Source organism: Oncorhynchus gorbuscha, linkage group LG10, assembly GCF_021184085.1.
Source record: "Oncorhynchus gorbuscha isolate QuinsamMale2020 ecotype Even-year linkage group LG10, OgorEven_v1.0, whole genome shotgun sequence".
In the NCBI taxonomy this organism is placed as follows: Eukaryota; Metazoa; Chordata; class Actinopteri; order Salmoniformes; family Salmonidae; genus Oncorhynchus; species Oncorhynchus gorbuscha.
Window position 1 is genome coordinate 18,888,932 of NC_060182.1, and position 13,087 is coordinate 18,902,018.

The 13,087-nt window shown below is 42.0% G+C and overlaps 1 protein-coding gene across 3 annotated transcripts in view; it reads left to right on the forward strand.

The window, feature by feature from the left end:
• LOC124045621 (poly(rC)-binding protein 4-like) overlaps positions 1-13,087 on the forward strand; it is a 78,405-nt gene that overhangs the window by 12,342 nt on the left and 52,976 nt on the right. For 2 of the 3 annotated variants that reach the window (XM_046365054.1, XM_046365055.1), the window contains 2 exons: positions 6,873-7,064; positions 9,793-9,816. In XM_046365054.1, coding sequence (XP_046221010.1) covers positions 6,957-7,064; positions 9,793-9,816 — 132 coding nt within the window. In that variant the 5' untranslated portion in view covers positions 6,873-6,956. Of the gene's footprint in view, positions 1-6,869; positions 7,065-9,792; positions 9,817-13,087 lie in introns of all 3 variants that reach the window. The other variant, XM_046365053.1, reaches the window with a different exon arrangement.

Consider the following 13,087-nt stretch of genomic DNA (forward strand, 5'->3'; position numbering starts at 1 on the left):
GCAGCAAAAGGTTAAAAGAGACTGTCCTCAGTTTTACATACGCATTAGATTTGACCCATTCCAGCCGGTTGCTTAAGTACGTATTCCTCCAATTATGCGGAATATGTCTGGGCATGGCCCTGACATCGCTGAAGGCTGTGTACAGCTGCAGCTACAGACATGCTGCTGACACAGAACATATCAAATCAGGTTTGGTTGTGTGAAATAGGTTATTTTGACTTGTGTTTACCAAATGGTGGATCAGGATCTGGACAACCTTTTGGGTTGTACCTTTATGGTTCAATTCCATCACTTTCAGTGTGTACCTATGGTACCCAATTGTACCTATGAAAGCCAAAGACAACATCAAATCGTCACCATTAGATGATCTGTTCCAAAAGTCAACCCTGTCTGAATGAACTCTCCCCCTTTATCGTTTGGCTTTTGATTACCCTGTCTCTCCTTCATAATTACAGCCTTTACCCTTTCCCTCATGTCTGGACCCTACTGCAACACAAAGACAGGCCGGGCATTTTGATGGGTATGAATGATATCAGAGGAAATGGAGGAAGCGTGTTCCCTATAGACCTCATTAGGGTTTGGAGTGGACGAGTGGTGCCATTAGAACCTAAGTGTCTGTCTGACCACTGTTGTTTGCTGAAGAGAAGCTGGTTGGGTTGGGTACTCTGCTCTCTCTATAAAATAGGGAGGCATATACGTTTCTGTTGGTTAATGTGTTGCCGAGGTCTCTCTGACCCTCAGAAATAGCGTTAGCAGTACTACATCATTTAAAACATGAATTATGAATATATTTAATGTTCTGGCTCTAACAATGGCAATGTTGATTTGATCTGAACTTTTTTTTTTACATTAACTCACTAGTTGTGCTTTTATTCAGTAATTCACCTTCAGGTTCTGGATTAATTCTGTCAATTCAGTTAACTCTAGAGGTTCATTGATATTGGGTTATTTTCTATTAATCCCTTGAAATGACTGAAATGGGATTGAAATAGAATTCATCCCTTCCAGCCCTAGTGTTGCTTATCTGCAGTACTAAAGGCAGTATGGCAGTTGCTGTGGCCCCTAGATGACTTTTTCCCTTCTAACATCTCAACAGCTGAGGACCTTGTGATCAAAGCCTATCCTCTCCCTTGTTAAATGTGGACACCCTCTCCCTTTGTGTGTTTGTGTGTGTGGTGGTGGTGCGGGGGTGTTATCATGTACAGTTGAAGTTGGAAGTTTACATACATTAAAACTCGTTTTTCAACCACTCCACAAATGTCTTGTTAACAAACTATAGTTTTGGCAAGTTGGTTAGGACATCTACCTTTTTTTACAACAATTGTTTACAGACAAATTATTTCATTGTATCTAAATTCCAATGTGTCAGAAGTTTACATACACTAAGTTGACTGTGCCTTTAAACAGCTTGGAAAATTCCAGAAAATTATGTCATGGCTTTAGAAGCTTCTGATAGGGTCAATTGGAGGTGTACCTGTGGATGTATTTCAAGGCCTACCTTCAAACGCAGTGCCTCTTTGCTTGACATCATGGGAAAATCTAAAGAAATCAGCCAAGACCTCAGAAAAAACAATTGTAGACCTCCACTAGTCTGGTTCATCCTTGGGAGCAATTTCCAAACGCCTGAAGGTACCACGTCCATCTGTACAAACAATAATACACAAGTATAAACACCAGGGGACCACACATCCATCATACCGCTCAGGAAGGAGACGTATTCTGTATCCTAGAGATGAACGTACTTTGGTGTGAAAAGTGCAAATCAATCCCAGAACGACAGCAAAGGACCTTGTGAAGATGCTGGAGGAAATGGGTGCAAAAGTATCTATATATCTCACAAGTAAACAAAGTATCTCAAAAGTATCCACAGTAAAACAAGTCCTATATCGACAGCAAGGAATAAGCTACTGCTCCAAAACCACCATAAAAAGCCAGACTATGGTTGCAACTGCACATGGGGACAAAGATCGTACATTATGGAGAAATGTCCTCTGGTCTGATGAAACAAAAATAGAACTATTTGGCCATAATGACCATCGTTATGTTTGGAGGAAAAAGGGGGAGGCTTGCAAGCCGAAGAGCACCACCCAACCGTGAAGCACGGGAGTGGCAGCATCATGTTGTGGGGATGCTTTGCTGCAGGAGGGACTGGTGCACTTCACAAAATCATGAGGGGGAAAGTATGTGGATATATTGAAGCAACATCTCAAGATATCAGTCAGGAAGTTAAGGTCTTCCCAATGGACAATGATCGCAAGCATACTTCCAAAGGTGTCGCAAAATGGCTTAAGGACAACAAAAGGTATTGGAGTGGCCATCACAAAGCCCTGACCTCAATCTCATAGAAAATTTGTGGGCAGAACTGAAAAAGCGTGTGCGAGCAAGGAGGCCTACAAACCTGACTCAGCTCACCAGCTCTGTCAGGAGGAATGGGCCAAAATTCACCCAACTTATTGTGGGAAGCTTGTGGAAGGCTAACTGAAACACTTGACCCAAGTTAAACAATTTAAAGGCAATGCTGCTAAATACTAATTGAGTGTATGTAACTTTCTGACCCACTGGGAATGTGATGAAAGAAATAAAAGCTGAAATAAATCCTTCTCTCTACTATTATTCTGACATTTCACATTCTTAAAATAAAGTGGTGATCCTAACTGACCTAAGACAGGGAATCTTTAATCTGATTAAATGTCAGGAATTGTGAAACATTGAGTTTAAAGTTATTTGGCTAAGGTGTATGTAAACTTCAGACTTCAACTGTATGTGTGGGTGTGTACGCGTGTGGTGTGTGTGAACAGTGAAGTGGTCTACCTTGCGCCCTCTGTCCTTACACAACTTGTGTATGGAAGTTGACACCCTTTCCCCTCTGTGTGTCTAAGAGGGAAACCCTATCTTATCCCTTTGGATACCCTATACCCCTCACCCTTTATATGTACAGTATGCAGAGGGAACCCTGTTTCTTTTCTCTCCAAGGTGATGAGGTATGTCCCCATTCCTCACTCCCTCTGTTCCCCCTCTGTTCCCCTTGGCTTAGGCCCAGATCCAGAGCCATGCCCAGGCCTGCTGTTGTGTCGCTGTGTTAGTACCATCCTAGTCTCAGAACTGGTGTCCAATCGGTGAGACAAGTGGGTCAAACACCATTCTTTTCATCTTCAGCAGTCTCTCAGGCCACTCCTGGAAACACAGACAGAGAGAAAACAATCAGTGTCGAGGGATGGCAGGACAGCTGCTTTTATCTGTCACGTATTTGATGTGCGCTCCAAGAAAGGAGAGAAGAAAAAACAATGCAACAAAGACATTTTGAACTTTTTGTTAAAGGGGCCTAAAAATGAGTAGTTATACTTGTTAGTGTAATAACCAAGAGGAAAGTAACATGTATTTGGGGGTTCTTGGAATGTGTTTATGATATTATTACTTTTTACTTTTTTTTGTGAATATTGAGATCCTCCCAAGTAATGAATCACAATTTAACAAATCATCAGACTGTCCAATTAGACAGAGCAACACTACTGTGTGAGGTTCAACGAACATACAGAGAGACAGACCTAGAGGACTGTGTAGCTGCTGTCCACCCTGCCTCTGCCTTGTCCTCACCCTGCAGTGTAGTCTGGTACCTCTCGAATTCCCCTGCCCTGAGTAGAACTGAGTTTTAATTTAGAACAGAGGGGCTTTGTTCATTCTGGAACACTGGTGCTTGGGATTCTGAGAATGGGTTAGGTCAGAGGCACACCGCCCCTTCGCCTCACAGACATATAGCACGTGCCTTGTTATCAGCCCAGAGAGCAGCACATAATGATCCCTCCAACCATTCTCCTAATGCAATAAAGTGCTAACTTTTTAGCCCTGCCCTACAGCATAATGGAGTTAGCACGCCGTTACGTAAATGTGTGTGTCATGATAATCAGATGTGTTTTGGAGCATGATGCACGCAGGAGTAAACTCTGCATTTTGTCTCTTTCAAAGATAAGAGAGGGAATGTTTGCTTTTCAGTTCATCTGTGGTCAGTACTTGGGCCACTATTTTGTGTAACATCTTGGACATAATTGTGTGAGGCTTTAATATAAAGGAGTAAATTAGCCTAGATAATGTTGTCAAGACAATCCATTGTGTCTCTTTAAAAGCAGATGAAGTTTTTTCTAGCCCAGTTCATACCTTATCACCGCCACTCTGCTTTGCTCTCTGGCCGTTGCTGACAGGCCAGCATTGCAAGGCTGTGCCGTGGTAATTAATCGGACACCACAGGCTTAGGCAAGTAGCAGCCAAGCTACCACATGATAGTCAGAGAGGGATGGCATGTTAGGTTTAAAGAGCCTCTGCATGCATACTGTACATAAATAAACAGATAGCTAGCAGCCCATGCTATTAAACCTGTCTAGAAGAGGCCTCTGAGGAATAGCATTTTGTCAAACAGCAGACTCCTTTTGATTAACCATGATCTCCACACATATGACATACTCTAACCTGCCTGCACAAAAACAACATGGACACTTACAAAAATTCACCCCCACATGCCGCCCTAAAACAGTTTGAAAAATGTATGAAGCGATGTGAAGAGGCAGGTTAAGAAACAAGGAACCTGCTTGAAGCCGGAGGGAGCGATTGTGTTTCTCAGTGATGTCTTAATCAGTAGGCCAGCAGCAGCATACCTGGTGTTGAAGGCTAGGTGGAATGCACTTGGCTGACGGTCAGCAGCGTTCCTATTATAACAAGTGGCCTTGAACAAACAGGGACGATGGGATATGCGAGCCGCTCTACAGGGGACAAGTGCAGAACAGAATCCATATGCAGGCGACTGCAGCGTCAGCTGGACTGCTCTGACTTACTCAAAAAACATCATACAAATTAGATGGATCATTATTAGTGTTAGTGCAGAGGGCTGGGGCTATGTGTGTGTGCATGTGGACTGCTGTACAGTGCCAGAGTTTGGGTCGATTCTAATTCATTTCAGGAAATGAACACAATTTCATACATCACTTGAAAATACCAATAGAAAAAACATGGGCAATTTCCATTTACTACTTCCTGAAATGGCTGTGTCTGGAATGGCATTGAGTGAATTACTCTGGAGAATATCTGATGAAGATGATTTATCAAAATTACCCAAATATTATGTGGTAATTTTGTAGCTCTTCGTTTGCTCTTAGGGATTGTGCGCTTAGTTTGATTACTTCTACTGGTGCAGAAGCCAGCTATTTATATAACAAACCCTGTACTTACTCTGTCTGGGCTGACAACAGTCAGAATCCACCATAAATCAAGAGGAAACGTAAATATCTCCATAAACTAATTATACACCCTGTGTGCCTAGACTGACGAGCACCCAGGTGACTCACAATATGTCACAAGAACTGACATGCACGCAGTGTACCCAGTAGTGCACTGTCATACTGAATTCAGTGGAAAGGTGTCTCATTGGAAACTGATGTGGTGAACATGTTCAAATCTCTGTACCATCCATCTTACCCGTTTCTTTGTCACTGGTGCTGAAGCTTATCTATTTCTGTGTACAACAGCCTAGTCTTCACATTGTTGGAGCACATCACAGTACAGCACAGCACAGTTTTTTAATAAGCTGAAGAACTGAAACAACTGCAAGCTGTAATCTAATTAAATGCACTTTTTGAAACCAAAGTGCTATTGTAACCTACAATTAAAACGTTTGAAAGGAACAATCATCGCATAACCCATGTATGCAAGGAAACCAGGCCATTGTGTGCTGTCATTCTCCAACCTCTCTGATTATAGGGAAGTCGGCTGCCAGTTAATCATGGGCCAGTCAGTCTCATCCTGTACTCACTAACACCCACTCGTTGTCTATTAGGGCCCAATCTCCCCGCTAGCCAGAGTGGCCGGGAACCCTGCAGCTGACAGCAACACTGCTGGGAGTCAATAGCCTGCTCACACATTATTTCTTCATCATTCTGACTTACATGCTGACTCGATTAATCCACAGATAAAAGGGGAAGCAGAGTTAGTTTCTAGCAGACATCAGGCTTCCTCTTCTTTGGACTTTATATGGTGGTTGGCAACCAACTTTAAGGTGCCTTAGCACCAACAACTGGACTGAAGTGTGGACCTCAGTTCATCTTTCAATCACCCACTTGGGTATATGCTCCTAAAAACCAATGAGGAGATGGGCGAGGCGGGACTTGCAGTGCGTCAAGCGTCGCAAATAGATCCAAGTTCAAGCGCGCGAGCAGTGTGGGTGCAATGATTGAATAACATGTATGTGTAAATGTATTTTGCAGCTTGATGTGAGCAGTGTTGTCAGAATGTTAGTTATGGATGACCACCAATTTACAATTATCTCAGAAGGATGGGACATTGCTGCTTCATTATCAGTGGGTTGAGATATATTGCTTTAATGTGCACATTGATGGGCAAACCTTACATTCAACAGGATATTGTGAACTCGTTTGAGCTTTATGCTGTCCTCAATGCCCTGTTCAACTAGTTCATAATGGTAACCTTAGAGATAGACATCAGTCTGCATACTGTACTCACTTTCTGTGAAGCCCACAATGCAGGTGTTCAGTGGGTTAGACCTTGAACAGCTACAGAAATCACAATGGCCATGGAGCAGGACTCACTGAGAGTGACTGATTTGAATGTAACACTCTGAATTCAGATTCTGTTTCAAGCATCCTGCATTGTGAGATTGAGATGGGGGCTCTGTCTTGTCATGCAAACGGGAGCTGTATCCATTGACTTCCTATTGCAAAGTGACATGCTAGTTGATATCACATCATTAAGATGTTGAGGTAAAACATCACAACAAATGAGTAAGAGTGTTTGTATTGAAATCTAGTTGTATTGATACGAAACAGATATCAAGTCTAACAAATGGCATTTCCTTTACTTTGTCTCAGCAGAGCTTTGAAGGACTGGGGAGTGACAGAGAAGAGAGAGAGCAACAGTCTTCATCTGACAGCGTGACCATTGGATGAGCCTTGTTCATGCGTCTCCCTGTGTGCAACTCCCACATCACTATGAACTGTGAACAGGACTTCGGAGACGGGGGCCTGGGTGTGACCCTTACACTCCGACTGCTCATGCACGGCAAGGTACAGTTTGAGTGGATGGGAATAACTGTGAATATATAAGAGGGAATAACTAGGAATATATAAGAGTAATTGTATGGGAATAACTGTAGGTATATAGGAATGAATGCTTAGGGATTAGTTAAAGTATTCGGATTCAAATGTTGGATTTTAAGAATATAATTTTGTGATATGATTTTCCTCCTGACTCGGGCTCCTGCTCTTCTTTGTAGAATGTAAATAATATACAGTTGAAGTCAGAAGTTTACATACACTTAGGTTGGAGTCATTAAAACTAGTTTTCAAACACCACAAATTTCTTGTGAACAAATTATAGTTTTCAAGTCAGTTAGGACATCTACTTTGTGTATGACACAAGTCATTTTTCCAACAATTGTTTACAGACAGATGAGTTCACTTATAGTTCACTGTATCACAATTCCAGTGGGTCAGAAGTTTACATACACTAAGTTGACTGTGCCTTTAAACAGCTTGGAAAATTCCAGAAAATTATGTCATAGCTTTAAAAGCTTCTGATAGGCTAATTGACGTAATTTGAGTCAATTGGAGGTGTACCTGTGGATATATTTCAAGGCCTACCTTCAAACTCAGTGCCTCTTTGCTTGACATCATGGGAAAATCAGCCAAGACCTCTGAAAAAAAATTGTAGACCTCCACAAGTCTGGTTCATCCTTGGGGGCAATTTCCAAATGCCTGAAGGTACCACGTTCATCTGTACAAACAATAGTACGCCAGTATAAACACCATGGGACCACGCAGCTGTCATACCGCTCAGGAAGGAGACGCGTTCTGTCTCCTAGAGATGAACGTACTTTGGTGTGAAAAGTGCAAATCAATCCCAGAACAAGAGCAAAGGACCTTGTGAAGATGCTGGAGGAATCAGGTAGAAAAGTATATATATCCACAGTAAAACAAGTCCTATATCGCCATAACCTGAAAGGCCGCTCAGCAAGGAAGAAGCCACTGCTCCAAAACCACCATAAAAAGCCAGACTACGGTTGGCACCTGCACATGGGGACAAAGATCGTACTTTTTGGAGAAATGTCCTCTGGTCTGATGAAATAAAAATAGAACTGTTTGGCCATAATGACCATCGTTGTGTTTGGAGGAAAAAGGGGGAGGCTTACAAGCCGAAGAACACCATTCCAACCGTGAAGCACGGGGGTGGCAGCATTATGTTGTGGGGTGCTTTGCTGCAGGAGGGACTGGTGCACTTCAAAAATAGATGGCATCATGAGGATGGATAATAATGTGGATATATTGAAGCAACATCTCAAGACATCAGTCGGGAAGTTAAAGCTTGGTCGCAAATGGGTCTTCCAAATGGACAATGACCCCAAGCATACTTCAAAAGTTGTGGCAAAATGGCTAAAGGACAACAAAGTCAAGGTATTGGAGTGGCTATCACAAAGCCCTGACCTCAATCCCATAGAACATTTGTGGGCAGAACTGAAAAAGCGTGTACGAGCAAGGAGGCCTAAAAACCTGACTCAGTTACACCAGCTCTGTCAGGATCAATGGGCCAAAATTCACCTAACTTATTGTGGGAAGCTTGTGGAAGGCTACCCGAAACATTTGACCCAAGTTGAACAATTTAAAGGCAATGCTATCAGATACTAATTGAGTATGTAAACTTCTGACCCACTGGGAATGTGATGAAATAAATAAAAGCTGAAATAAATCCTCCTCTCTACTATTATTCTGACATTTCACATTCTTAAAATAAAGTGATGATCCTACCTGACCTAAGACAGGGAATGTTTACTAGGATTAAATGTCAGGAATTGTGAAAAACTGAGTTTAAATGTATTTGGCTAAGGTGTATGTAAACTTCCGACATCAACTGCACATGCGAGATTTGGTTAAGACAGTATACTGATAATACAGTGCATTTGGAAAGTGTTCAGACCCCTTTACTTTTTCCACATTTTGTAATGTTACAGCCCTTTTATAAAATGAATTAAATAGTTTTTATCCTTAATCATGGTAGCATCCACATTAATGTAGAAGTGTTTAGAAACAGTCTATTCTTATCCAGGCTGTATCACATCCAGCCGTGATTGGGAGATCCATAGGGCGGCGCACAATTGGCCCAGCGTCGTCCAGGTTTGGCCTGGGTAGGTCTTCATTGTAAATAAGAATTTGTTCTTAACTGACGTGACTAGTTAAATGACGGTTACATTTAAAAAAAAATGTTTTACAATAAAAGTAAATGAATGATTTACCATCCATTTCTATTGGGCACCAAATCATCTGAAACCCAACCTAATCAAATGGCAAATGCATCCAACAAGTTTGTAGAGTCACAAGCTTGGTGTAAAAATTGCATGCTAGGAATATGGGACCCAATATTAAACCTTGTACTACTTGAATACACATAAGTGAATTTGTCCCAATACTTTTGGTCCCCTAAAATAGGGGAACTATATACAAAAATTGCTGTAATATATAAACGGTTCACCAGATATGGATGAAAATACCCTCAAATTAAACCTGACAGTCTGCACTTTTACCTCATAGTCACTGTATCATTTCAAATCCAAAGAGTCAAAAGAACAAAAAAAATAGTCACTGTCCCAGTACTTTTGGAGCTCACTGTATGTCGATTTAGCACAAAAAAAAGACGCTGTTGGTGATAGGAGTCTCTAGAAAGCAGAGGTAGATATTTCTCTGAATCTTGTATTTCTTTAATTCAGGAATCTATATTTTTTTTATCCCCTGGTATTTTTAGGAAGTTGGCAGCATCATAGGCAAGGTAAGAAGGCTTATCTTTTTCTTCTATCATGTAAATGTTATTTAAAACTCATATCTGAAGAGATACAGTATTCAGAGGGTCTTTCTGATCCAAGACATGCTGTTATCACAAGGGATGCCTATTTTCAGATCAATTAAGACATTTTCTAGAATTAGATTAATATTGTACTAACACAAGTGATGGGAATTATCCTCTATTAAAAATAGACACTTCACACCATGCCATTTTGTAAGTGTTCATAAACCAATCTATGTGGAATGATTTTTCTATGTCTTTACATTCTACTGTAAAAGCACAACAGACATAAGGCCTTCTGACACACAATTTTCTGACTGTAAATGTAATTGCCTTAAACCAACCCACTTCAGACCTCTCTATCCTCTAATGTAATACAGTAATCCATCAAACAGAAACATTAGTGCATATTACTGTCAGCCCGTTTAGTGTCTACTATAGGACGGGGTGTAGGCCGCTCTTTATCAATTTATGATGGCCTTGAGATAGAGATAGAAGCTGTTTTTCACCCAGGACAACGGCTGGGATCCATTCCGTTGTCCTGGGTGAAAGGCAGAACACAGGATCCGCTTCGCGAAAGTCATATTCTTGGTCGTACTGATGGTGAGTTGACGCTGCTCTTATGTTCAGTAGGTCTTCTCGACTGTATGTAATGAAACCTAAGATGACCTGGGGTACCAATGTAAGAAATAACACGTAAAAAAAAAAAAAACTGCATAGTTTCCTAGGAACGCGAAGCAAGGCGTCCATCTCTGTCGGCGCCGGAAGTAGGCTGCTCTTTACCTGTTTAGTGTCTACTAGGAGGAGTGTAGGCTGCTCTTAATCAGTTTAGTGTCTACTAGGAGAAGTGTAGGCTACTCTTTAGACGTTTAGTGTCTACTAGGAAGAGTGTAGGCTGCTCTTTACCAGTTTAGTGTCTACTAGGAGGAGTGTAGGCTGCTCTTTACCAGTTTAGTGTCTACTAGGAGGAGTGTAGGCTACTCTTTACCAGTTTAGTGTCTACTAGGAGGAGTGTAGGCTGCTCTTTACCAGTTTAGTGTCTACTAGGAGGAGTGTATAGGCTGATCTTTACACATTTAGTGTCTACTAGGAAGAGTGTAGGCTGCTCTTTACCAGTTTAGTGTCTACTAGGAGGAGTGTAGGCCACTCTTTACCAGTTTAGTGTCTACTAGGAGGAGTGTAGGCTGCTCTTTACCAGTTTAGTGTCTACTAGCAGGAGTGTAGGCTACTCTTTACCAGTTTAGTGTCTACTAGGAAGAGTGTAGGCTGCTCTTTACCAGTTTAGTGTCTACTAGGAGGAGTGTAGGCCGCTCTTTATCAGTTTAGTGTCTACTAGGAGGAGTGTAGGCTGCTCTTTACCAGTTTAGTGTCTACTAGGAGGAGTGTAGGCTACTCTTTACCAGTTTAGTGTCTACTAGGAGGAGTGTAGGCTGCTCTTTACCAGTTTAGTGTCTACTAGGAGGAGTGTAGGCTACTCTTTACCAGTTTAGTGTCTACTAGGAGGAGTGAGCTCTTTACCAGTTTAGTGTCTGCTCTTTACCAGTTTAGTGTCTACTAGGAGTGTAGTGTAGGTCTACTGATCTTTACCAGTTTAGTGTCTACTAGGAGGAGTGTAGGCTGCTCTTTACCAGTTTAGTGTCTACTAGCAGGAGTGTAGGCTACTCTTTACCAGTTTAGTGTCTACTAGGAAGAGTGTAGGCTGCTCTTTACCAGTTTAGTGTCTACTAGGAGGAGTGTAGGCTACTCTTTACCAGTTTAGTGTCTACTAGGAGGATTGTAGGCTGCTCTTTATCAGTTTAGTGTCTACTAGGAGGAGTGTAGGCTGCTCTTTACCAGTTTAGTGTCTACTAGTTGAGTGTAGGCTGCTCTTTACCAGTTTAGTGTCTACTGGGAGGAGTGTAGGCTGCTCTTTACCAGTTTAGTGTCTACTAGTTGGAGTGTAGGCTGCTCTTTACCAGTTTAGTGTCTACTAGGAGGAGTGTAGGCTGCTCTTTACCAGTTTAGTGTCTACTAGGAGGAGTGTAGGCTGCTCTTTACCAGTTTAGTGTCTACTAGGAGGAGTGTAGGCTCTTTACCAGTTTAGTTCTTTATGAGTTTAGTGTCTACTAGTTGGAGTGTAGGCTGCTCTTTACCAGTTTAGTGTCTACAGTTTAGGCTGCTCTTTCAGTTTAGTGCCTACTAGGAGGAGTGTAGGCTGCTCTTTACCAGTTTAGTGTCTATTAGTTGGAGTGTAGGCTGTTTACCAGTTTAGTGTCTACTAGGAGGAGTGTAGGCTACTCTTTATCAGTTTAGTGTCTACTAGTTGGAGTGTAGGCTGATCTTTACCAGTTTAGTGTCTACTGGGAGGAGTGTAGGCTGCTCTTTACCAGTTTAGTGTCTACTAGGAGGAGTGTAGGCTACTCTTTACCAGTTTAGTGTCTACTAGGAGGAGTGTAGGCTACTCTTTACCAGTTTAGTGTCTACTAGGAGGAGTGTAGGCTGCTCTTTACCAGTTTAGTGTCTACTAGGAGGAGTGTAGGCTACTCTTTACCAGTTTAGTGTCTACTAGGAGGAGTGTAGTCTGCTCTTTACCAGTTTAGTGTCTACTAGGAGGAGTGTAGGCTGATCTTTACCAGTTTATTGTCTACTAGGAGGAGTGTAGGCTGCTCTTAATCAGTTTAGTGTCTACTAGGAGGAGTGTAGGCTACTCTTTACACGTTTAGTGTCTACTAGGAAGAGTGTAGGCTGCTCTTTACCAGTTTAGTGTCTACTAGGAGGAGTGTAGGCTACTCTTTACCAGTTTAGTGTCTACTAGGAGGATTGTAGGCTGCTCTTTATCAGTTTAGTGTCTACTAGGAGGAGTGTAGGCTGCTCTTTACCAGTTTAGTGTCTACTAGTTGGAGTGTAGGCTGCTCTTTACCAGTTTAGTGTCTACTGGGAGGAGTGTAGGCTGCTCTTTACCAGTTTAGTGTCTACTAGTTGGAGTGTAGGCTGCTCTTTACCAGTTTAGTGTCTACTAGGAGGAGTGTAGGCTGATCTTTACCAGTTTAGTGTCTACTAGGAGGAGTGTAGGCTGATCTTTACCAGTTTAGTGTCTACTAGGAGGAGTGTAGGCTGCTCTTTATGAGTTTAGTGTCTACTAGTTGGAGTGTAGGCTGCTCTTTACCAGTTTAGTGTCTACTAGGAGGAGTGTAGGCTGCTCTTTACCAGTTTAGTGCCTACTAGGAGGAGTGTAGGCTGCTCTTTACCAGTTTAGTGTCTATTAGTTGGAGTGTAG